We start from the raw sequence: 27,044 nt of genomic DNA, 5'->3' as shown, positions 1-27,044 counted from the left end.
GGGGGGCGCGGATGCTGCGCGCAGCGCTGGAAAGGCGGCGCCCACCGCCCCCTTCCCCCCCCCAAGCCTGCACATGCCACGGTTGTGGCCCGGTGGCTCTCGCCCGGCTGCGCGGAGACCGGATGGAGCAGGGGGAAGGGAGGGTGCGGGGGCACCCCAGCCACGAGCTCTTTCGCAAGGGCACGGAGGGCAGCAAAGAGCGGCGATTCAGACCCGAGAGCCGGCCGGCCGGCCGAGCACGGGGCATGCATTGCCCGCTTTGCATCTGCAGCCCTTGCCCCGCTCCTCACTCCAGCCACCTCCACCGCCTCCTTCATGAACACGACCCCCTGGCAGCCGGGCTCGCGTTGGAGCTCCCCACGTGTGGAAGCTCCCCTGATGAGCTAACCCTGCTCCTCCCGGCTAACCCCAGAGCCAATTCACTTCCAAGCGCCCTGGGGGTGCTTCCTGCTCTGATTTCCCCCGACATCAAGGGGCCTATTCCCCCAGCACCGCCAAGCCGTTAGCTAGCCTAGAGAAGGGGAGCCTGTGCTCACCTCGCCATGGCAGCCCGAGGCCTGGCGGGGCACTGCCCCCGTCCTGGCCGGCGCAGGTAGATCCAATGGCAACCCCCTCCGGAGTCACTGGAGGGCCCCGCTGCACGGTTTCCACCTCCACAGTTCCCAGCTGCAGAGATGGGGCACCGCCACCCCAGGCCTGGGCACAAGCAGGGGCGGTCTTAGCTCTGCCAGCCTCCGACCTGTGGCTCTGATCTCCCCGAAAACTGGTCGTGGGGGCAAGAGGCGAGATCTGACGCCTGTGCCCCTCTGCCCCCCGGGCTGGGCTCTCACCCCTGTCCCTTTGCCCCGCGGCGCCAGCCAACATGTGCTCGTTCCCCTGCTCCGGGACCGGCAGCTCGGCCACCAAGAGCTCCTCAGCCGGCCGTTTCCAAAGCAGGGGCTGGGACAGAAATGCAGCCAAGGGCAAGGCAGGGGAGAGCCAGGCCAGGGCCCCCGGCTGGAAAAGGCCAGCTGGACGGAGCTGGCGGGCCTAGCGGCCCCCGGATCCCGGTGCTAGACGAAGTCGGCGGAGCAACCGCGGGGTCCGGGTCTCGCACGCGCACAGCCGCCGCCTCCCCCCGGCTTGGTTGCACCGATTTATACCCCGGGGCTGGAGGGGCCTTGGCTAAGAGGCACAGGCGACACGGAGAGCGCGGTCTTGAAAGCGGGAGCAGCCGGGAGTAGAAATGAATTCGATTCAAAATAATACGAATCCTTCTCCGGGATCCCTGGACCTGGCCCCTTGGGGCGAGCTCCCAAGTTTTGCAAAACTCCGGATCCGCAAGGAAACTAAGCGCGGGGCGGCCGACCTGTCCCAGCCCAGCCGGCCGCGGCGGGTCTGTTGGACGGGATGGAAATCGCGGCCCTGATGCCCGGTGTTTGGGCGCGGATGTGCTGGCCGGGCCGCAGCGCGGAATAGCAGTGGGCAGACGGCGGGGCTCCACGTGGGTGCTGGGCCCCGGGCCTCCCGCCCGCGAAGTCAACCCAACCGCCTCCTGGCCCCCTGGCAGGCAGGGCCGGGCCGGCGGAGGGCAGCCCGGGACGCTGAACAGAGGAGTTGGGCTGGCGATCCGGGACAGGAGAGGGTCACGCCCGGCGATCAGGCGGCGATCAATGCCCCCTGCCCTCCCAGCGCGTGGGAGAGTACACGGGCACACATACACACACACACACGCACGCACGCACGCACGCACGCAGCTGGGGAGTACCGAGCCCCCGCGCTGGGACTTTAATGCCCACCGGGGCTCTTCTTCCAGGGCCCCTGGCTCTTCCCCAGGCAGCACGGCCCGGGGCTGGGGAAATCCCAGGCACAGGCGTGTGCACCCCCGGGGGAGCCCGGAGCCAGCCCCTCCGGCCTGGCTTTCTCCTCTGCCACCTGTTGATCGCACATCCTGGGCCGCCTCCTCCGCGATCTGGCAGCTCTCAGAGCACGGGACTGCCTTGTGGGGTGCCCCCCGCCCCGGGGAGCAGCACTTCCCAACCCCCAGGGCAGGACCTGGGGGCATGCCCCCCTCTCCCTGCCCGGCCTCGGTCCAGAGCTGCGCTTTTACCTGCCAGTCGCCCATTTTGGCGAGGATTGACATTGCGGCGGCGGGCTCCTGCTGGCAAGGTCCCGGCTGGTCATGGACCGCGAGGGGATCCGCCTGCTGCTCCCTGCGATCTCTTTAGGCAAAGCCCTGCTCTTACCTGCCTGCAGCCGCGCTCACCTGGTCCTAAAGAGCTGGGAGCTACCTGCTCCCGCGCCTGCGCGCTGCGCCGCCCCGAGCTCACTCCCAGCCGGCCCGGGGAGCTTTTAGAGCCGGGGCCCTCGCACCCGCCGCCCTGCGCCCAAGGGTGTCCCCGTCCCCCACAGGGGCTCTCCCGCTCTCCAGCCACCAGGGCGTGCCTTGGAGCCGTGCACTGCCCTGGGGTGGCAATGGGGTGAGGAAGAGGAGGCCGGGGGGTGTCTGGGCCTACATGAGCAGAGAGGGAGCTGCGCATCTCCCCGCCTGCCAGGAGCTGCCTTGCACCGCGTTGGGCCCAATGCTCCTTGCATAGCCCGCAGGCCGGATCGGGCCCCCCAAGCCCCCCCGGCTCAGGCAGAGTGGGGCTGGCAGGGCGCGCAGGGTGTCTCCCCCGGGGGGCGAGGGGCGGCGGGTCATTCGTTTTCGAGGAGGGCAGAGGCAGCGAGGAGGGGAGGACAGTGCCCTGGGCGCCCCCCTGCGTCCCCTCGCCTGGATTTGGCCCTGCCCAGGGGAAGGGGGCGGCTCACCCGGCAGGCTGGGGACTCTGCCATCGGAGCGGCGCTGGGGAGACGGGACTTTTTGTTTGCCGTGATTTATCCAGGGGGATTCCTCCCGGCCGCTCCCCCAGGGCGCCGGGGGAAGCACCTCACTCCCTGGCTCCAAAGCAGCCTTTCAGCTGGACCGCTTCCTCTGCCGCTCTGGCTTCGTTTAAGAGCTGCGGATACGAATGGAGCTGGGGTGGGGGGGAGCGCAAAGCCCTCTGTCCTGAGCTCGGTTATGGGCAGGTAGGCAGAAAATAAAAGCCGAGTCGAGGGGGATTCCTTTGCAAACCATTAGCATGTCCAGGGGGGTGGGGGAGGGAGGGGAGGCTGTTCCCAGCCTCTCAGGGGCCTGTTCCAAGCTGGGATGCGCCGCACGGGTGGGTGGCACTGCCAGCGCTCAGCCCCCAGGGCAGCTGCCCCCGGAGAGGGTCTCGGCAGGGCGGGGGGTGGGAGTCCTGGGTGGGGAAGCAATACAACACTAGGGTGGCAGGGGAGCAGGCCACTGAAAGCATCCGCCTTGCCTTGCCTTGGGGTGAAACCTCCTCCACCCCAGACTTGATCACCAGTGGCCTAAAGGGACCTGCAGATCCCAGAGGGGAGCGGGGATGGGGCCCGAGGACCAGCCTGTGTTGTAGCCCCCAAGGGGCCCATCGCGACTGGATCACGATCCAGGCAACCCCCAGAGTAGCTCCCCTGTCCCCGTGGCCGGAGCTACGGCGGGTGATGGGGGACCCCGCCGCGCCTCCATCTCCGCCGGCCCGCACCCAGCGCCGCAGCCCCGCGCTTCCCGGACCTGGGCCGGGACCTGTTGCTGGCGGGAGAGGAGGGGCCGGGAGCAAGCAGCGAGCCGTGAAATGAGCGCTTCACACCCTATCTTCCAGCGCTCTGCAAGGTGATACAGCGGGCTTCAAATTACACCCATTAGCGGGGCGGCGGGAATCCGTGGCGACCCCCAGTGCAAGGCGGGACCCGCCCTTGCAAAGGGAAAGAAAGAAAGAAAGAAAGAAAGAAGACAACCGGGGGCTGCTTCTCAAGACTTTGGTCGCACATCTGGCGCAGCTGCACGAGTCCTTTAGGAAAAGCCCCCGTGTTTCTCCAGACGCGTGTTTTTTGGACGCTTATTTATTTATTTATTTTGCAGAGAGGTTTATTCCCAGTTGTGCCCCGTCCTCTGCAGGTCACAGCTCCCAGCGGGGCTCTTCTCTTTCCCATTGAAAGCACGCTCCCCCGCCCCCCCACGCGCCCGCACCCACCGCTGCCCCCTGGCTACCCCTGCTCGCCAGCCAGCCAGCTCCTTTGCCCCAGGCAATCTCCCCCCACACCCGGGTTTACTGCTTGCAGGAGGTGATCGTGGGCCAAACTCCCGGGAAAGGCCTTGGCAGGTGCCTGTCCCCACCTGGAAGGACTTTCCGCGCCCGCTCTGCTGCTTGAAAGGGCAGTTAAGTTTCCCTGCACCACCGTCCCTTGCTCACCCTGCGGCGCTGAAGGGCGGGGAGGGGGATGTTGCTCGGGGATCCTTTGCAAGAGCAGGAAGCGGGTTGGCTTGGAGAGTTTCGTTGCCTTGATTTCCCCCGGCCGGGCTGCGCCACCCGCTGCTAGGGAGACCCTGGCTGAGCTTAAACCATAGGGCACTGGGAACATGCCTGGGCGGAATGGGCTGAAGCCCCCCCCGCGCCCGCTGAGAACAAACAAGCGGGTTAATGCGGCGCTGATGGGGCTGGGACATGATTCGGATCGGATGCACAGTCGTTTACCCGCGAGGCTTCAATGGCCAGTGACTCCAGTTCGCCTCCATTGCTCCGAGGCAAGGTGTTGAGTCAGATGTATCAAGCCAGCCTGGACAAGCTGGGCTGGACTGCGAGACAAGGCGCCCACGAAGACCCCGATGTGTTGTCTTTTCTGCTGGAGACAGGCGAGCTCCAGCCTGGGCTCTGGGTGGGGTTTCCATAGACTCACAGAATCATAGAAAATTCGGGTTGGGAGGTCATCTAGTCGAACCCCTGCTCAAAGGACCAGCCCCGACTAGATCATCCTAGCCAAGGCTCTGCCCACCTCGGTCTTAAAAACCTCCAAGGGTGGAGAGTCCACATCTGCTCTGTCCCAGTGCTTCCCCACCCCCCTAGTGAGACATTGTTTCCTAATATCCAACCTAAACCTCCCTTGCTGCAACTTGACACCATTGCTCCGTGTTTTGTCACCTGCCACCACGGAGAACACTCCAGCTCCACCCTCTTTGTAGCCACCCTCCAGGTAGTTGAAGGCTGCTGTCACATCCCCTCAATCTTCTCTTTTTAAGGCTAGATAAGCCCAGTTCCCGCAGCCTCTCCTCCTAAGTCATGTGTCCCAGCCCCTCACCGTTTTCATTGCTCTCTGCTGGATTCCCTCCAACGTGTCTGCATCCTTTTTGTAATGGGGCGGCCCAAAACTAGATATAGTACTCCAGATGTGACCTCACCAGTGCTGAATACTGGGGAGTAATCATCACTTCCCTCCATCTGCTGGCAGCACTCCTGCTAACGCAGCCCAGTATGCTCTGGGTAGCCTATTCCAGTGCTTCACTACCCTCCTGGTGCGAGTTTTTTCCTAGCAGCCACCCTAACCTTCCCTTGCTGCAACTTGAAACCATTGCTCCTTGTTCTGTCATCTGCCACCACGGAGAACAGCATCCTCGCTAGGAGCTCAGGGCTGCAGGACCTTGCTGGGGTATCTGTGAACCTTTACTCTGGACCAGGCAAGACTATTGGGGGGGAGGGGATTTGATAGCAGCCTGCAGCTGCCTGAAGGGTGGTCCCAAAGAGGATGGAGCTGGACATTGCGGTGGCAGATGACAGAACAAGGAGCAACCATCACAAGTTGCAGCAAGGGAAGTTGAGGATGGGTATTAGGAAACACTTTCTTGCCAGGAGGGTAGTAAAGCACCAAGAGCAGGTTATCCAAGGAGGCTGTGGGTTCTCCATCCTTGGAGGCTTTGAAGACCCGGGTGAGCACAGCTGATCTAGTCGGCAGTGGTCCTGCTTGGAGCAGAGGGTGGGATGACATGACTTCCTGAGTTCCCTTCCCACCCGACTTTTCCATAGCTCTCTCATTTGGCCAGAAAGGAGTGCGAGGCCGGCAGACAGCCTGGCAGATCGGACAGGGCTCCCAGCTGCGCCAGGCTGCTCCCAGCACAAGCCCCGGGGCGCCTGGTGCGAGGACCGATGCGAAGCTCCCGGCACCGTCTCCTCCCGGGGCGCCGGAGGCTGGCAGCAGGCGCGCTGCGGGACGCGGCTGGAGGACTGCCCCCGCAGCGCAGTGAAGCCGGGGAGGGGCAGGGCTGTAGCTCCTGGCCAGGGCTCTTCGCACTGTTTCAGCCCTCCCGGGGCCCTGACCCGCCCAAAGCCCCTGGGCCCGGCCGCTTCACCCCGGGCCGCGAGACAGGGCGGATGTCGGCGGGGAGGCCCGACTCCTTCCCGGGGCGGGGGGCTTCCCTGCCTGTAGCATGCACGGGAATACAGCCCGGGGCAAGAGTGGGGCTAACTGCTCCCTGGCAAATATCCACCCTCCACTCCTCTCACATAGATTTATGTACCAAATGCATAGGGTTGTGTGTGTGTGTAATGTACCAAATACATAGGCTACACACACACACACACACACACACACACACACATTCTCTCTTATATTAAATAGAAACGTATGTAGTATACATACATGGGGTACATAACGTACATTAGGTGCATTATATGTATTATGTACCAAGTCTGCATGGCTGTGTGTAGCCTATGTATTTAGTACATAGTATGTACCTAAGTATTTGATATATATATCCCCACTGTACCAAATATGTAGGGTAGATATCTATTATGTACCAAATACATAGGGTACACACACACCCTGTACTGAATACATAGGTACATATGCATTAGGTACTAAATATATAGGATACATACATGTGCATATACCTATTTGGTATATAATACCTATGTATCCCGTGTATGTCGTTTATACATAGTGTACATGTTGTGTACATTTTACATATTACGTGTCAAATATGTGTGTGTGTCTACCCTATGTATTTGGTTCATAATAAATACAGACCCTATATATTTGTTATTGATATACCCTCTGTGCCAAATACATATATATATGCCCTCTATACCAAATAGGTAGAGTACATATCTGTTATGTACCAAATGCATAAAGTACACACATACACATACAGACATACATACCCTCTGTACCAAACCTGTAGGGTACATATCTATGTACCAAATACATCAAAGTGCACTCTCATATCTATCTATCTGTGTGTGATCATCAACCCACCTCCAAGTTCGTCTAATAAAAGAGATCAACTCGAACCAAAAGACTCATTGTGTCACACACACACACACACACACACACACACATCTATCTGGTACAAATGCACCCTGAGTCGGGCGTGTAAGCAGGGGTATACGAGTGTACACACTGTGCATATATAGTTACGCACACAGGTCAAGCACACGCGTGTCTGTTCTCCAGTCCTCAGTTTCCCCCCACAGCCCGCCCGCAGCGCTGGTTTCAGAGAAGAGCCCGGCGAAGAGGCAAGGGCAGGGGCAGGAGAGGCGCGGGGCGGTGCCCGCGGCTGCCAGCTCTGCTCCGCTCCCCCGGTCCGGTCCGGTGCGTGGGCCGGGCGGGCTGCCCCGCTGCTGTCTCTGCCGGAGCCGCCGCCTCTGCTGCCCCCGCAACTTCGGCCTGGCCCGCAAGTGCCCGCTTCTCCCCTCTCCCCCCCGGGGCAGCTGGTGCAAGAGGCGCACACATCGCTGCGGGGCAGCTCCGGCCCCTCGTGGCCTCCCAGTCCCGCCGCCTCGGGACAGCCCCGTGGGGGCTCAACCCAAACACTCCTCGGACGAGGAGCCAGATCCTGCCGCCGCTTGAAACAAGATCGGGGCCTTCCATTGAAGATGCTAGGCTAAGAGAGTATTTGCAAGGCCGGGGAAGCGCTGGGCTTGGCACTGAAGCTAGGAGGAGCAGTAAAAAGAAGAGGAGATGTGCGTGGGAGAGAGCCCCAAACCCGGACTGCTGTCCTTGCTCACAGCTCCTCTGCCCAGGGAGCTGCCAGCTAGAGGCAGGGATGCTGGGGTTAATTTCTTTCCAGATCTAAGGCGGTTGCCATTATTGTGCCCAACACCAACCTATATACAGCAGGCTGCACGTTTTAGTACCTATAGACCCAGGCGATGGAGTTCGAAATCAGTCATTTCCCAGGAGTCAGGGGTGTTGTGCCTCTTATACAAGTGGCAGACCAGGTTCCTTGGGTGAATCTGATATCTTTTATTAGACCAACCCAACTTATACAAGTGAGCTTTTGAAGTAGCCAGGATGTCCAGTGAGACACACAACTGCCTACACATCTAGGTGCAAATGCAATAGGCACCTGCTGCACTTAGGATCACAGGATTCCCAGAGTTACCAAATATCCATGATAAACTATTAAGGTCTAGACATTACTCTTTTTCTCCCCTCCTGGAAGAAAATAGGCCCTAAATACCCTTTCCACAGACCACAGTTCTTTGGTAGCTCGTATTGGAAAACAAGCTCCCAGAAGTTTCAGAGAGCTTCACTTGAACTCCCTATCAGATTTTTAGATCCAGATCCAGATGTCAGTGAGAGAGGTGGATCCTGTGTAAAATACAGTAAAACCGTGATAACAGTGACTAGAATATGCCAAGCGGAGGTTATACATTTATTCTGGCAGCTGCTTTTTCATTCCGTGCTACATTTAACTTAGAAAAGAGCTTTTTTTTTTTAAAGGGGGAATTTTTTTGTTTGCTATTTAATAACTGCCAGCTCAGCTTTGGACTTGGAAATCCCACACCCTGTCCCATTTCAGCTCTAGTAATGGAAAGCCTGAAGTTGGAATATAGCTGACAATATAAGTGATAAGGACAAGGTGGAACTCTCTTTAGCTAGCCTCTCTTTAGCAATCCTAGCCTCTCTTTAGCTGACATATGAACAGCAAGCACATTCTTTCTGGTCTATGAAGTCAGCAGAATATGAGTCCAAAATAAGGAAGCAGTGATAGATTGCACTAGGGGTGCCTTATCAGTTCTAAATATAATATCATTGCTGCTGTAATACCTAAATAAATTGTTCTTTAACGATCTGGTCTTACACTTCCTTTTTTTTAGGCAAGCCTTACTTATTACATTGGAAGGGCATTGAAATAAATGGAACTGCTCCCAATGTACAGTTAACTACATGTTATGTCTCTATCAGTTTGTTCTTTTTTGTTCTTTTCTGCAGTGGAACTGGGAGAGAGTTTAAGACAGACTCCTTAGCCAGGTGCACAAAGGAAGAGCACACCCTAAGGGATATTTACTTTACATACAGAATCGCACATTAAATGAATGAGAGCACTTGTATTGAATGTATTATTGAAGTAATAATTCCTTTGCACATTCTGAACCATAAGAGCTTGGATAAGTCCATGTGACCTGCTGATAAAAGATACCCTTAGAAATCTGATTTAAATATATGGATACCTGATAGATGCTTTCAGATCCAAAGGAGGAATTATACTCCGTTAATAATATACACATATTTGTGTTTCTAAATATTTAGATGAAAAAGAAACAAAGCCCCCTGATTCTTTGGTTTTCTTAGTTGAATGCTACCAAGAAGAACAATTAAAAAGTCATTGAATTATATAGGCCAAATCCCTACATTTACTAAAGTTAATAGCAAAACTTCCACTGACTTCAGTAGAGGCAGGACTGGACTCTTTCTCAGCTTCTTTATGTTACAATATTTCTTGTTGATTTGCAGTTATTTTCATCTGAATATCTCAGAGCATTTAAGATTATATAATGGGCTTTAAAAACAGAGGGGAAAAGCCCTTAATTAGGTGTGTTGTTGTAAGCATCTCTCTCCAGATAAAAGCTGAGGTAAAGCATAGCTGGGGGATTTTCGTGAGGTCATGCTGTGGGCTTGTGGTAGAGCAAGGAACATAAACCACGCATTTTATTTCCTATTTCCCTGAAGTAGCCAGCTATGGCAGTGCCTCCCAGTTCCAGTACCAGTCAAAAGTGAACTGAAAGTGTTCATTACATCTAAAAAACAGGCCATTTTTGCTGAGGTGCCTAAATTTTAGATGTCTAACTTGGGGTACCCAAGATAGCATCCTAGATATCTGATGATACTTCAGTACAATATTCACTCAAGCCACAAAAAAGTAAGATAGAACTGGAGGGGGTTTTTTTGCATTGAATGAATCACTGTTGTGATTCAAAAACAACTTTATAAAACAAAATCTAATATTTCCTATGGTGGAATTTAAGTGAAATATATATTTTACATATTTATGCTAACCCTGACAATACTGTCTGTGAGGCATATATTTTTATGTGTAAAATAATTACAAAAAGACATATTCCTGGGAAGTGACTGTTGGAGGCTCTGATGTCCAGAGCAATATTCATCTGCACAAAAATCCAAGCAATGTTTTTAACAAGAAACTTACCAAGCTGTGGTCATTAATCTAGAACAGTTTACCTCCAGCTGCAATTCATTTAGCCTTTAACATTATTTATAACCATTGTCCTCACACGTGCCTCTATCTCATGATATTTTATGGAACTAAAAGCAATCCCATAAAGCTAAATGACTTGTCACTCACATGCATTTGCTCTAAGGGAAAAGAACCCAAACAAACAGCAAACAGGATGCCTTTCCGGTTGGTGGTCTATCTTATGAGATGAGTTTGTTTGGCTAAGCTTTGTTTAGATGTCATTTTACACTAGCATGTGAAAGAAAAGAGGGCTTAATTTTCTGAACTGTTCCTGTGCAAAACCTCTTGCAAGTAGGAGGAAAAATAGGCTCTGTATTGGACTAGAACCAATAATGCAATTTGGCTATTTTATGCTGCCCACCTGGCAAAAATTTGCCATAACGCTACTGAGATCAGCATTGGGAGCACCAGCCCAATACATATGTAATATGTTGGTGGTGAACTGCTGATGTAATGACTTTTATGCTAGCCTCCTCCCTTTGGAGCATGGAGAACGGGGTGTGGTTGGAGAACAAAGGTTATGACTAGGATAGGCCTGCATTGCATAGATCCAGGCGTTTTCAGGTTCTTGGGTTCATTACAGCCAATTTTTGAACCAAACCAGAGCTAGACTGCTATAACTCAGGGCACAGGCACTGATCCTTAACCCACATAGAAGCAGCATCAGGACAATCCTCAACAGCACATCAACAGGTATTGTAGCTACCCCTCATCTCTGAAAATCAGGCCCAGTATTTCAAAGGGTTATCATACAGAAACAAAGCCTTGCCTCATCTAGTTCAGATCTTTTTCAGCTGCAAAACAAGTATCTGGTAATTGTGATAGCCTCAAAACTGACTCTTAATATTAGTTTGCTCTTTTTTATTTAAAGTCTACCAGCACTGAGGGTACTGCCACAGAAATATGGACACTTGGGAAGTGGAGAAAAAACAGAAATGACTGGAAAACCATGGAAGGGGCTACATGCACATACTAAAAATTACCGGACAACTATGTGGAAACAAGGAGGCTAGAAATGCACCACACCATATTTGAGATATGTATTTGGACACATTTGCAGAAAAAAGTCAAAATGTCACAATTTTCTTACTCCTGAACACACAAGGGAAGTATATTAATTATCCATTGTTCTTCTGGGCAGTCATCTCAACTTCTGTTACAGAAGGTAGAGAGTTATAACTGATTCAGCTGCACACCCTGATTTCAGAGGCAGATTGCACAACCCCAGCATGTTTGGAAACAACACTGCCCAATGACTGAGAATCAGTCCAGTTATCATTACCTGTTGCAATTTTGCATTGCATTTTAAATGTGTGAATTTGTGCTGTTAGGAAACTTTTCTGAAAGTGGCAGTGCCTAAAATTAAAGCCTGAATTTCTTTTACTGGGCCTTTGGCGCCCCCATGTGCCTTCTTTCCTTTAAGCCTGCAGAAGAGTTATTAAAGACTGTTTTTCCTTTTAGCTGGACAAATGAAACATTGTATTTGTGGGCCAAAAATAATTCACCCTCCTTACAAAGAGTTTGGAGAAACTGAAGAAGTGCTATCCAGTGGTTAGGTCAAAGTTGGCTCCATGACATTTTCCATTAGCTCTGCCTGCATAGTCTCTATCAGACCACAGTATTATCAGAGTTGCCAACTCTGTGATTTTATCTCAGTCTTTGTTGTAGTTGGAAGTTCTTCTCAATTCCCCAGCTCCTGAAGTCAGGGATTATATGAGAATCTCATTTTGCATTACAAAAAAAAAAAAAAAAAGCTTCTAGCCTTCATGACTGTGGACTGAAACTGAGAATGTGAACCCTACAGGACTGAATACTAGAAGGCAATTAAAACTAATCAAATGGGGGGAGGTTGTTCTTTTTTGTTTTGCTTTGTTTTGTTTTTTAATCTCTTGGGTTCTTGGCAGCTGACTCATGACTTTTGAATGCTTGAAACTGTCAAGACTTGTCTTTGGTGGAATGTTTGTCTGTAGCAGGGCTGCGTGTCTGTGTTTTTCAGAGAAGGAGGGAAAGTAGAAGGATTTCTTTAAAATCCATAGGAAAACTCAACCGGGGGGCTGCAAGTACTGTCTATAGGATAGATCCATTTGACTGATAGCTAAAGCACCGACCGGTGACATGGATGACCCACGGTAACTGTAAGCTAATAGAAGAGCTAAAGAGGAGAGAGAAATGGGGCCCTGTTTTGTCCTGAAAAGTATTGATAAAAGGGACTGGCAGCTCTGGGTAATAGAAGTCCTTTCTCCCTGCCCTGTATTGTGGTCATATATATTGATTTTAAAACATGAATGAAATTGACATTTTTGATCTGCTTTTTAAGGCTGTGCTGAAAACACACGTCAGGGTAGATGACATTAGAGAAATGGGGCAGGCAACTGCTTGCTCCAATACTTGATTTCACTCTGGGCATATTTATCCTCAGCAATTTGAAGTGGACCTGGAGGTACCTGCATTATTCCTCTTTTCTCATCTACTGGACAGCTGGGGCTCTGGGGAACACAGTCCAACACAGGTCTTTGAGAGTTGAGCTGCTGCTTTTATCTTCCACCATTGGAGTGATTTTTACACCATTCACTCTTCTTTGACAGCTTCACTTATTCATAGGTGAACGGGTCACTAACCTTTACCAACAAAGACTGATACCAATCTTCAGAAGTGTGGCAGTCTTAGAAGAAACTCCTTATCCATCTGATTTTCCATCAAAATTATTTTCCTTGTCCTGGGTTTATCACGCTGTTCCATAAAATGTCTCAATTGCCTCTGTTTTGTTTTTGTTGTTTGTTTTTTTTAAAGACTAGTTCACAGATTTCTTGCCAGGGAGTCAGCTGATTTGCATCCCACTGTTTACCAGACTAAGAATTTCCTTTGCAAATCACAAATGCAACAAGGTGTGCTCTGTTAAGGATATTTTGTCTTGGGCCCTGGTTTTCTTTGGTAGAAAAAGCCAGAAAGCAACTATGAGCCAAGAACAGGAATTCTCCAGTCCCCAGAGTAAAGATGGAAGGTTACAAAAAATTCAAACCATCTGGACTCCATGGATGCATCCCTGTGAACACACCTGTCTCAGGCACCACAAACTGCATGCACTGCACACACACATGTTCACCGCACTGCTAATTCACAGCATGGTGGGTTTTTCTGACACTAGAAGATGAGGGTTTTTTCCACACCTGAGGAAGTGCATGTTCCTGTTCCTGGGGATGTGCCCCATGGTGGCATAACTAGACCCGAAGAAGGATGGTAATTGCCTCATCATTTATTGGTCATACTATCTCAGATGGCAAGTCTTTGGCCAGATCATGAATCTCCACTTATCCATGTTTTCATTTTATACATCTGTGTGTGTGTGTGTGTGTGTGTGTGTGTGTGTGTGTGTGACATGTGTCTGTGTATGTGCTTAGGTCCATGTGCATTCATTGGATAAAATGGAAGAAGTCTGACTAATGAGAATTCTTAACTATATACATAATATGTCCAGGGTCAACTCTGTTTTAAGATAATCAGTATCTCGTAGGAGGTGAGAACGATTATTTTATGCAATATAACAAATATGATTTCAGAAAAAACAGTATGTACAAATTGTACATATATTTAAACATCTGTATTTTTCAGATGCCTGAAGGCACTTGGCTCTCAGTCTTGGGCTCCTCTTATTGCAGAGCTGCCCTGGAAATACCACACAGAGTGTAGGGTACATGGAAGAGGAGAAAGAAAGAAAGACAATCTGGAAGAGAGACAAAGGACCCATTACAAAATCCAACAAAGTCAGTGGAAAAGTTCCCATCTGAGTAGGCCCACAGAGAACTCACAAAACATCTAGATAAAGCATTTTCATGGATTTTAAGGCCAGAAGGGACCATTATGATAATTTGGTCTGACTTCCTACATAACGCAGACCATAGGACTTCCCTCAAGACTTCTTCCATCAAGCTAAATTATTTCTGGTTTAGCTGGAGCATATCTTTTGGTAAGACATCCTGTCTTGTTTCAAGAACTTCAAGAGTTGGGGAAATGGGTTGCATTTCTGAATAAACTTGTTCCAGAAGTTAATTACCTTCACTATCCAAAACTTGTGCCATTTTTCCTTTTTCAGTTCTGTTACACTTAAAATCCCAGGCATTCATTTTTATGCTTTCTTCTGCTACATCAGAGTTCCCTAGTTTATCTTCTTCCTGGGTATCTAATTCTGGTTGGCATAAACAATCTCTTAACCTTTTCTTAGATCAGTAGCTCCTAACTGGTGGCTGTTAGATTCAAGGTACCCCTTGCTAGAATCGAAGCTCCCCCTTGGAAAAATGGCAGCTTTTAGCCTTCACTCATTTTTTTGACTACCAAAAAATAATAGAGCAATTGTTCTGTCGTGAAGAGTTCAGAAAAAACCACAACAGGTCATAATATTTTTTACACTATTGACTCCTATTTGAAATTTCTGGGTTAATCCTATAAATCACATGTAGGTATTCACATATCTGATGCTAGTACTATTGAGCGGCACCCGCCAGCACCCTTAAAATAATATCATGGCCCCTTAGAGATTCCCTAAACAGATATAAATTGCCCTGAAAGAAAAGCCCGGGACTAGGAAAGCAGTTTCTGGCCAGGATTCTCCTCGGCATTTTATTCATGCATACACTGAAAAAGTGATGACTACATCAGTTTTGAAGGTTCAAGTAAAATTGCTTGCATTTATGTCGTGCCTTCCTTGCTCCTTCTTTTGTTCAAGGAAAAAAACAACTTGTTTTTTCCTTTAACAACGAAAATGTTAGACTCGTAAATTGGTATTCTGTGGGGTCGGCACACCTAAGGCCCCAGAAATTAGCTTCAGGGGGAATGTGTTGGGGGTTTTTTTATAATATTCATACACAATTTAGCGTGTTATCTAAATAATGGATCCATTCTCCTCTCTGTGAAACACAGGGTGCAACAGAATTTATAAGGTCAAATCACAGTATACATAAAGCTTCAAGGGGCTGTGGAAATGGGCTGCAGGCTGGTTCCACCATATTTATACAACTTTTTGCAGATTAAGTACAATAACGTAAAGTAATAGCTAAAATTTCCCAACAGAAATGGGCCGCCTACGTTTTAAGCTAAATTAGTTTCACACTTAATGGCTTCATCTACTCAATTACAATTTAGGGAGGCTGCACTGCTGCTGGAAAGGAAATTGCACAGTATGGATACTGATTATGGACAGCATTATTCATGCAACTATTGGGAGCCAGAGCACTATTAATACAATATTTTCTATGCCTAAGAACTAATAGAAAGTGCCATAAAAGAAGCCCAAGAAACTAATAGTCTCACACCCTGATGACAATGAAAGTTGCATATAAGTACACAGAACTTACATCAGTAGAATGCAGTCTTTAATGAAACTGATTTGGTGGATAAGAGCTTATATTTCATCACCCTTAGCTCTCCAAACTCTGTTCCCTATCTGTTTGTAGAGGGAAGTCTGTGCTGTTGGAGAATCATTTCCACAATAGGTGATTAGTCCCAGATTTGACTCGCATCAAAACAGTGTTTTGCACATGAGCCTTAATTGGCAATTAGCTCAAATTGGCTTTGATTGTTCCTAGGCATAGTGTTAATTCCTGTACTTTACAGGTACTTAATATGGGACAATGGGCTTGTCCCTCTATAAGGTCTTGGGTTTGCTGGAGACACAACTCTCAAATCGAAATCAAGCTGGTCATCTGTTTTTAGCCAGGGTGTTGAGAAATCTCAGCCTAAGATGTTCTATTCCAGTTGAGCATGGGTGTGTCTATTAACAATAGACTACCCAAGTGTAAAATAGTAAGAGATGTTGGAAATAACAGAAAAGAACCCTAGAGCTACACAAACTTCCTGCTCCATACTTCTCCCAAAGTTGTTGGTGCCAATTTGTCTGAACTCAGTAGAAATATAATCACCTCTCACTAAGGGATTACTACCTACAATTTATTGAAACTCAGATGTTGCAAAACACACCTAAGAAGTAATGTAAGTGTAAAACACATTGCAAATGGCAGTTTGATCACTCTGAGATTTCAGATTGAACTAACAGAAATTAATCTGTGATTCACAAATGACTCAGTACAGCACTTCTCTTTGATACATTAGCTCAACCCAGCCCTTTCTATTCAGATTTAAATGAGCCAATAGAATAGTCACAGAACTCAGTGTCTTGCTTACAAAGCCATTTTACAAAGTTTAACTACAGTTTAAGTACAAAATTGGGCAATTCCACCAAAACATTCAAGTACTTTATTAACTATTCTTACGCCAAAAGTATCAATACCAAATATTTGTTTCAATTTTTAATTCTCCAAAACACAAGGGGGAAATGAAATATTACTGCTTTAGTAGTGTTGGTGACATGGTAGCCATGATGGTCCAGAAGTTATGTGATGGGCAAGGATTTTTATGGGTGATATCTTTAATTAGATATCTTTAATTCCTGGCAACCATCCATCCTGGAGACCCCAAATGCAGAACGGAGCACTGGCCTTTGAGCAGCAACGCACGGCAGAAGCAACGAAGAAACATGCGGTCAGGAAAACAAAAGCCTCTCATATCCAGTCCTCATCGCTCTCCTGCCCCTGCTGCAGCTGATTGTTCAAAGCAAAGATTAGATTTATAAGTCACTTACATACTCACATGACCTAGCCTCCACCCAGCTTCATTCTCTTCCCTTTCTTTCTTTCTCCTTTTCTCTTTTCTCCTTCCCTTTTTCTTTCCCACTTCTTTTCTCTCTTCTTCCTTCCACTCCCCCCTCTGGATGCAATTGTCTCAGCCCGTGACGGCCAAAAGTGTGTGTGTGTGTGTGTGTGTGTGTGTGTATACATACACACACACACACATATAAATCTTTAATATATATATATAATCTTTAATTAGACAAACCATATAGCTGGGATAAAGTTTGTCACGTTTTGGAATACTTTGCATTCTACAGTATGTAGGTCCAATACAAGATATCACCCCACAAAGACCCCTTGCCTCTCACATATATTGCTGAATTGGAATTCAAATTCCCAATATTTCTAGCATCAGTTAAATAACTGATTAATTAGATAATCAATATTAGGTAAAAATCACAAGGTCCTTAAGAATGAAAAAATATTACAATATCATACTTCTGGTAAATTCACTTACGTTGAATTCCTTAAAGACTTCAGTTGATATAAATTAAAATTTTGAATTCTTTTTTCCTGGGCCTCAATCCCCCCTCCCCCTTTTTTGTTACTATTAGAAAAAAATGTTGTGATGCATTAGTCAACACTGCTATCTAGTGGCATATAGCATAAACTACAGCGTCTTTGATATTGTTAGTCTATAAATCCTTTTTTTTTTTCTTTATCCAGTGGGTGGCACTTAGTAACATTTGTACTGATAATCCAGTCAAGCAACAGTTTGCTACTGATCAGGGTAATGTGGAAAATATAGTGAAGGTATAATACAGTCTAAAGGAGGCATGTTTGTTTAACAGTTACACATTATCCTTTTATCACAGACAAAATGCAAATTAAAATATTGGCAAATTCTAAAATCTTTATTTGCGGTTCTTTTGCAGGTAAAAGCCCACATTGATTTTGCATGTATAAGTGACCTTTGTCATTACACTACTGGCTGCAGGACTGAGTAAACCTATTTAAAAAGAGCTTCTGCAAATGTCTGTTCAAAATACGCACACCCGTCTTACATTTGCTTTGCTGGAGACTGCTAAGTAATTCTGCTCACAAGGGTGTGCACTGACACTTTGAACAATACATGGTTATTGCATAAAAATTCTGAAAAGCAAATTTCATGAGTAAGTTTTCAGTTTTTCTACTGGAAACCTGCTTTAAAGATTTATGCTCATCCACTAGGGAAAGGAGATATGCCTCCTTCATGTCACTTGCCTTTTCTTGCACTCCTGTCTTTCCACGGCCCTTTTCTTTCCGCCTTCTAAGTTCCCTGCTGTCCCATTGATATCCCATGCCTTTAATTCAGCCCATCACAGCTCAATATTTCAGCAGCAGCAGCAGCAGCACAAATGATGTTTCTAAACATTTTAAAATAACCTACAGACAATACAATATTAACTACTGCCTAACGCACACTTAAAAAGACACTTCCATGTGAGTGTGACCTGGACCAACTGTTGCAAGGAACAACTACGGGGAGAAAAAAACAAGGGAAAATACTGAAATCATGCATGTCTTTGTACAGAGCCTTTTTGGCTCAATGAGTAGAGAGACAAGTTGAAGCTGCCCACAGCCTGATGCAAACTGCATGGGGGAGAAAGAGGGGGTCATGACACTGCAAGCCCCCAGAGGCTGGGGAGGCACAGTGAGCTCCTGCAAACAGCGGCAGTGCTGTCAGTGGTGGGAAGGGGGTGGCAAGTGCCGACCAATGATCAGCGACCACCTGCAGACACCGCTGGCAGCAGTGGCAGCCAACAGTGATCGCGGACTGCCCACAGATGCCAGCAGTGGTGTCGTTGGGGAGCAGGGATGGTGGCGAGCGGTGACTGCCTGCAGGCACTGCCAGCAGTGTCAGCAGCACCTTTTTGCAGGGGGTGCGCTGCCATGCATCACCAGGGGGGTAATTTCCAGATAAGGAAAGCTCAACTGTGCTTAATTCTAAAAGAAAAAAACTCTCTGCATCCTAACTGGGAAACACTATATTTGTATTATGATGGCTAAAGAAAGAGACGACCTGTGTCGTATTATTCATGATTAAAAAGTAGACAAACTCAAAAAAAGGGGAAAAAAGAGCCATAGGTGGTAAGCTGAAATGGCAATGGCCAGGAGCTCAGGACCTGAAACACAGTTGTTACTACTAATAGAATCGGATGGTGAATCTACTAGCTCTGCACCTTTAAAATGCTATTTCTCATTCTTTTTCCAATTTCCCAATTTAACAAATAAAGCAGTTCTGTGTCAAGGCACATGAAGCTCCCAAGCTGTGCTTTATTTTGAGGGAGCTGAATGGGGTGTGGGGTTAAGAACTGACTACATACTTAATCATGGAGCAGCTACCACAGCGGTGTTATGACAAGACAAGGCTCTGCTGAAACCACAGAAGTTCTCACAATAGAAGTGAAGTCACTAGCCGACCACTGGTTATTTACTGACAGGGGCAAAAATTATTCTGGATCTTATGGCGTTAGGAACAAGCTTGTCAAAAGTCTAGGAATGGCTGATAAATCAGCAGTATTAGCTCAACTACCACAAAGCAGAGAACAAAATAGTGTGACACTGCACAGGTTGAAAACAAAGAAAGGAACAACCATATCACAGCACAGATCGCCTTTACCTTGAGCTGGTCACTCACGGAAAGCCAATGATTTCCTTCACAGATCTCCTCAGAAGTTCCCAAACACAGAAACATTCCTAGTTTATGTTTAACCAGGATGCTTTTGCAATTGATGCTAATGCACATAGCAAAGCCAATATCCTGAATCATAAAAGATCACAGAACTTGCATATAAATTAGGCGAGCAAAAGTGATGCAATGGCCCTGCAACGTACAACCACTATAAATATGTAAAATGTCTCACATTTCACCACATAGACAGTGTCATCACTACAGCACCATCTCAGAACTTACCTGGATACTAAATTGATCAGACTGGAAAGTGAGAAACATTTCATCTCTATCAATCAAAATGAGCATATGTAACAATCTAAGGCAATCTAGGGAGTACAAAAAAGTGTACTCCTTGTATACCCTGTACAAGGTACCTCCATGAGAGGATCTAGGATTTTGAAAAGGGGGATGCAGACAACATGGTACATCATCACATGTAAGACAACACACTTTTGCTGCCCAGGTAAAAAGAAACTAGAAGATTTACTAATGTGCTAAGGGCTGAGGGCTGTATTATTCTGTTCAAGATCAAAGCAAACACAAATCAGGAGCAAGAGCTTGATCAGGAATTTGGTAGGGGACTAGCAGAGGCTGCACACTCTCAGTGCATGGTTGTCATGGGCAACTTCAACTACCCTGACGTCTCATGGGAAGAGCACTCAGCCAAATCTGATCGGTCGCAAAGCTTCCTCACATGCACTGATGAGCTCTAATTTTACCAAGAAGTCTACAGACCAACAAAGGAGCTGCTGGACCTGGTACTGGCCAAAGAGGATGATCTAGTGAGTGACCTGAGAATCGAAGGGAAGCTGGGAGACAGTGACCATGAGTTGGTCACTTTCTCTATCCATCGCAAACCTGGCAAATCAGTCAGCAACGCAAACATCCTCAACCTTAGGAAAGCAACTTTCACAAGCTTGTGTGGCTAGTTGTCAAGGCCCTGAGAGGCCATGATCTGACAGGGAGGGGAAACCATGTTGAGTGGTCACTCCTTAAGGATGTGATCCTTGAAGCACAAGGGAAGTCCATTCCAGCCCGTAGGAAAGGTAGCAAAAGGGCTGGGCAACCCCCTTGGCTTAATAGAGAACTCATGGACCTCCTGTTAGAAGTAGACGTTGAGAACTGGCCACTCTGCAGACACTCACAGATGAGCAGTTTTGTGGGTTTGTCAAGACTGCAAAACAGTTCCACAAGCTGAGCAGGAAATGTCATCTAAATGTGGTTTAGCATCTTTGGAGTCAAAAAGGGCTCTTTGTGTCTGCTTCTCTTTAGGCTCCATGCATTTCAAATTCCATGAAGTGTTGGACACAGAATACTGTAACAAATCAGGGATTATGTCAATACAAGAATACAAAGGGCTTGAGGGAGTAGTGTTTTAGTCTAAGTTCTCTAGAGAAAAAATACTGTACTACTGCCTGAAAGAAACTCCTGAGAATGGTTGAATATACAGAATATTTTCACCACAATATGTAAGTGAGAAAATGTGTACTGAAAAAGAAAAGCTTATAAAGGATGGAAGTCAGGTAACACCACTAAAGAGGAGTATTCTGTACTGGCCTGCACCTGTAGGGAGAGAACTAGTAAAGCTAAGGCTAATACCAAACTCAAACTGGCTACAGAAATCAAGGACAATAAGAAGTCCTTCTTCAGATACGTGAGAAGTTGGGGAAAAAAAAACAAGGGCAACACTGGGCCTTTTCTAAACCAATTGGAGCAGTTAATAACCAGCACCCAGGAAAAAGCCAATCTCCTAAATGATTACTTTGCGTTGGTCTTCCACCAACCAGAGAGGATCACCCTGCCTGACAAGATGCAGGATTACCAGGGTAAGGGTGAACATATGCCCATCATTGGCATAGATCTTATGAGGGAACACCTTGAAAGGCTGGACATCCACAAATCAACCAGCCTGGATGGAATGCACCCAAGAGCGCTAAAGGAACCATCCGACATCATAGCATGGCCAATGGCAAGGATATTCAAGAACTCATGGTGCTCAGGCAAAGTATCTGAAGATTGGAAGAAGGCCAATGTGTTGCCTATCTTCACGAAAGGGAGGAAGGAAGATCTGGGGAACTACAGGCCAATCAGTTTGACCTCAATCTTTGGAAAAATCTTGGAAAAAAAAAATCAAATAAACCATTAACAATAGGCTAACCAAAGGCAACATGCTGAGAAATAGCCAACACAACTTCATTGGTTAGGCAATCTCATTTCCTTCTCTGACCAGGTAACACATCACCTGGACAAAGGAGAAGAGGTTGACATCATATATTTGGACTTCAAGAAAGCCTTTGACCTGGTGTCTCATAATGTCTTCATGGTAAAATTGGGAAACTGTGGCCTTGACAACTTTACCGTCCGATGGCTGGGGAACTGGCTTTGTGGTCAGACCCAGAGAGTGATTGTCGATAGAACCAAATAAACATTGTGCAAGGTGACCAGTGGCGTCACCCCAGGTTCTGTTCTCAGACCTGTGCTCTTTAATGTATTTATAAATTAACTGGACTCTGGTGTCAGAAGTGGACTGGCTAAGTGTGGTCACACCAGAGGATAGGCTGGCAATTCAGGCCGAACTGGACAGGCTCACAAGGTGGGTGGATCGAAACCTGATGGCATTCAATATGGAGAAAAGCAAGGTGCTCCTCCTCAGGAGAAAAAATCTGCATCATATCTATAGGCACAGCAGTGCTACACTCACTAGCACCACGACCAAAAGAGACGTGGGGGTTATAATTGACCACAACATGAACATGAGCCACCAATGTGATGCTGCAGCTGGCAAAGCAAACAAAACTCTGGCTTGCATCTACCAATGCATCTCAAACAAGACCCAGGATGCCATCCTCCTGCTTTACTCGGCCTTGGTTAGGCCACAGCTGGAATACTGTATCCAGTTCTGGGCTCTGCAATTCAGAAAGGATGTGGAGAAGCTTGAAAGAGTCCAGAGGAGAGCCACATGCATGATTACAGGGCAAGAGAGCATGTCTTATGAGGAGAGGCTGAGAGCCATGGGATTCTTCAACCTGGAAAAGCATAGGCCTGGAAAAGCATAGGTGACTTGGTAGCTGCCCATAAGTACATAAGGGGTGTGCACCAGGAACTGGAAGAACATCTGTTCACCAGGGCACCTCAAGGGAAGACAAGGTCCAATGGTCACGAACTCCTGGAAGACTGTTTTAGGCTGGACATAAGGAAAAACTTCTTTACTGTCCGAATCCCCAAGGCCTGGAATAGACTCCCCACAGAGGTGGTACAAGCTTCTACTCTGGATACTTTCAAGAAACATTTGGACACCTATCTTGCTGGGATTATTTAACCCCATCTGACTTCCTGCCCCTTCAACAACAGGCTGGACCCGATGATCTTGCAAGGTCCCTTCCAGCCCTAATGTCTATGAAATCTATGAAATATTACTTTATTGGTAAGCGTATTAATTGGCTGTATTATACATTATGTATAGAAAATGCAACCAGCTAGGCAAAAATAACCCAAAAGATGTTATTTCTTTAGTTCTGTTGTCATTAGAATTATGTGCACATCTCTTTCAGACTCATAAAACAAAAGCTGGCCTTCTTAAGGGTCTTGACAGTACCTCCAGTGCTTCACTGAAAGTTATTTCCACATCTGAGGTGATTATTTATCTAAGTTAATTTTTCCCCACCTGAACTGACATTTTTAGCTACAGTCAAAAACAGCTTGCAGGGCTATGAAATAGAAGCTACATTAAGAGGGGCAGCTAATTACAGAATTGCAGAACAAAGAACAGCTTAATTAGTGAAACATTGAGAGCATTAAAAAAAGGAGAGGGAGTCATTGAGGAATGAGGACTTTAGAAGGAATCAAGTACATTATAATGAGCTATGAAGTAAATTGACTGTTGCCTGAGTAGAAATGCCACTGCCCCTCCCAGGCAGTTCATTTTAAAGTTTCGGTAGAGGAATTGGAAGGGGCTCCAACTGCACTACTGCAGCCTACCTGGATCTGTCTCTGGGTACTTCCATAGTTCATAGTCCTGGAAAAAATTTTAGTTGCTGTGAGAGATTATCTGGGGCCATTGTGAAGACAATTATTTAAAACTGGTCTAGGTGCATTGTTCAACTCACTGTTTTCTAAGGTGCCATCCTGTTCTACCTTCTGCCTGATTTCTGCTGGAGAGGCTGAGGAACACAAGAATTGCCACAATGATAGATTAATAAGTACGAGAGTGCAGATGGCTGCCAACAACTGGGTATTTGATCTCTGGGCAATCAGAGGCCTCCTAGAAGCTAGGTATCTTTCATTCAGGCTAAATAAGGAGCAATTCAATTCCTTCGTTTCATGAGAGTTAAAGGAACAGAAGCCATTGCCCATATACAGATCACTTGGGAAGACCCGAGCAAGAACTGGCTCAGGGAGAACAAAAATAGTTCCCCCGAAAGCTGACCTGAAAATGGTGAGGAATTTGGTTGGTTACAGCTGCCTGTCTGCATGTACATTGGGAATTACACTGCTGGCAACAGGATGCTAAGGGGGAGCAGAGTCAGAGCTCCTTGGGGTACAGGACTGACTGGTAAAGCAGACTTGGATTTCTGAGTTAGGAAGCTACCCTCTGAGGTTTGTTCCTATGATATTCAAAGGAAACAGGACTTGGTGATCATTCTTGATAAATAAGATTGTAACCCGCTGCATGGAATCCACTTCTAACAGAAACAACCCAGCCAGTCTTCATATATTGTATGACTCCCTGGTCTGAGGGACAATGCTGATGTAAGGAATAGGAATCGATTTCCAGGGAAAGAAATTAGGAAGGCCTACCTCTTGATCCCAGAAGGAACAAATAGTGGAGCAGCTTGCAGAATTCCAAAATGGGCAAGTCAGGAAAATGAAAACCTCAAACAGGCTGCCAAAGGAATAAAAGGAACATCTAGAAGTTTCCCAGACAGGGCCGTAAGACAAGCTGCACTTGGGACAGCAGCTGCAAAGTGTCAGGGCAGACAGGAAAACACAACTACAAATGTCTTGGTCTGGAATGACAAAAGCAGACCAGGGAAGTGACCAGTGATCTGGCAGGCAAAAACCAGAAGGTTTTCCAAGAATAAAGCAAGACCAAGAAAGTTTTGGCCAATGTGGCATGTCAAGGAACAAAAATATCACTTTGACAAAGAAAAGCAAAGGTTCTAGACAATGGAAGTCAAGCACCTAGATAAGAACTTAGGTCAGGCAGAGATCTAGGGCAAACTGGGGAATTTTCAAGCCAAAGAATAACCAACAGAGCCTAGCAGAGAGGGGCCAGGTTGTATCAGTTTAAATAATGCTATTCCAAGCTTGTGTTAAACCTCCCTGAAACCAGTGGTTGCAGCTACAGCCCTTCATTTAGGATAAAGATAGTAAGAAGTCATTAAGCTCCTTTATGGAAGCATTAAATGATGGTAGTTCCTGACCCCAAAACACAGATACAGGGATCCACCCAAAACAAAGGCAAATGTAAGGCTACTTGGGAATTTGAAGTATCTGGGAAGAAAGGCTTTGTTGAGTATGGCTTTGGGTTAGTGTGTGTGTGTATAAGATAAACAGGTTCAGAAATGAGAAGTCCAGAGACAGACAAGAAAGCCTGACACAGCCTGAATCAGTTCAGAAGGGCAGTTCTGAGAAAAGCCTAGAGAGGTTGTTTTTCGGATGGGAGCAAAGAAACCATCCCCTGTAGTTTGATTCTTTTTAGATTATTTGTAAGCAAACAAGATTGAAACTGAAATGGATACATTTACAGGTGGTGAGAAATATACTTAAATTTGCCAATCTGAATCTCAGCCCAAAGAAATCGACCTTAGGGACATGTCCAGTGAAAGGTACATTTCCACTGAGAAAATGGACGTTGAGGCTCTACAGAACTGGTCACTCTGCATTGAGGACGTGATCCTAAAAGCACAAGGGAAGTCCATTCCAGCCCGTAGGAAAGGTAGCAAAAGGGCTGGGCAACCCCCTTGGCTTAATAGAGAACTCATGGACCTCCTGTTAGAAGTAGACGTTGAGAACTGGCCACTCTGCAGACACTCACAGATGAGCAGTTTTGTGGGTTTGTCAAGACTGCAAAACAGTTCCACAAGCTGAGCAGGAAATGTCATCTAAATGTGGTTTAGCATCTTTGGAGTCAAAAAGGGCTCTTTGTGTCTGCTTCTCTTTAGGCTCCATGCATTTCAAATTCCATGAAGTGTTGGACACAGAATACTGTAACAAATCAGGGAGGTTCTAGACAATGGAAGTCAAGCACCTAGATAAGAACTTAGGTCAGGCAGAGATCTAGGGCAAACTGGGGAATTTTCAAGCCAAAGAATAACCAACAGAGCCTAGCAGAGAGGGGCCAGGTTGTATCAGTTTAAATAATGCTATTCCAAGCTTGTGTTAAACCTCCCTGAAACCAGTGGTTGCAGCTACAGCCCTTCATTTAGGATAAAGATAGTAAGAAGTCATTAAGCTCCTTTATGGAAGCATTAAATGATGGTAGTTCCTGACCCCAAAACACAGATACAGGGATCCACCCAAAACAAAGGCAAATGTAAGGCTACTTGGGAATTTGAAGTATCTGGGAAGAAAGGCTTTGTTGAGTATGGCTTTGGGTTAGTGTGTGTGTGTATAAGATAAACAGGTTCAGAAATGAGAAGTCCAGAGACAGACAAGAAAGCCTGACACAGCCTGAATCAGTTCAGAAGGGCAGTTCTGAGAAAAGCCTAGAGAGGTTGTTTTTCGGATGGGAGCAAAGAAACCATCCCCTGTAGTTTGATTCTTTTTAGATTATTTGTAAGCAAACAAGATTGAAACTGAAATGGATACATTTACAGGTGGTGAGAAATATACTTAAATTTGCCAATCTGAATCTCAGCCCAAAGAAATCGACCTTAGGGACATGTCCAGTGAAAGGTACATTTCCACTGAGAAAATGGACGTTGAGGCTCTACAGAACTGGTCACTCTGCAGACACTCACAGATGAGCAGTTTTGTGGGTTTGTCAAGAATGCAAACCAGTTCCACAAGCTGAGCAGGAAATGTCATCTAAATGTGGTTTAGTATCTTTGGAGTCAAAAAGGGCTCTTTGTGTCTGCTTCTCTTTAGGCTCCATGCATTTCAAATTCCATGTAGTGCTGTACACAGAATACTGTAACAAATCAGGGATTATGTCAATACAAGAATACAAAGGACTTAAGGGGGTAGTGTCTTAGTCTAAGTTTTCCAGAGAAAAAAATACTGTACAACTGCCTGAAAGAAACTCCTGAGAATGGTTGAATATACAGAATATTTTCACCACAATATGTATGTGAGAAAATGTGATCAGGGCAAACCAGGCACCCCTGCAACGGGAATTTACATTCTGAACTTGCAAGCAGCAGCTTGCTAG

At 47.1% G+C, this 27,044-nt stretch overlaps 1 protein-coding gene across 3 annotated transcripts in view; it reads right to left on the bottom strand.

The window, feature by feature from the left end:
• The window catches only part of TFAP2A (transcription factor AP-2 alpha), a 19,588-nt gene extending 17,361 nt beyond the window's left edge, over window positions 1–2,227 (bottom strand). For all 3 annotated transcript variants that reach the window (XM_014519074.2, XM_006021801.3, XM_025201856.1), the window contains exon 1: window positions 2,090–2,227. In XM_014519074.2, the coding sequence (XP_014374560.1) occupies window positions 2,090–2,122 (33 nt within the window). In that variant the 5' untranslated portion in view covers window positions 2,123–2,227. The remainder of the gene's footprint in view (window positions 1–2,089) is intronic.
• Between the last annotated feature and the right edge of the window lie 24,817 nt (window positions 2,228–27,044).

The sequence above is a fragment of the Alligator sinensis genome, unplaced genomic scaffold (assembly GCF_000455745.1).
Source record: "Alligator sinensis unplaced genomic scaffold, ASM45574v1 scaffold361_1, whole genome shotgun sequence".
In the NCBI taxonomy this organism is placed as follows: Eukaryota; Metazoa; Chordata; order Crocodylia; family Alligatoridae; genus Alligator; species Alligator sinensis.
Note: the sequence above shows the minus strand (reverse complement) of the source record. Positions and strands in the feature narration are given on the sequence as shown.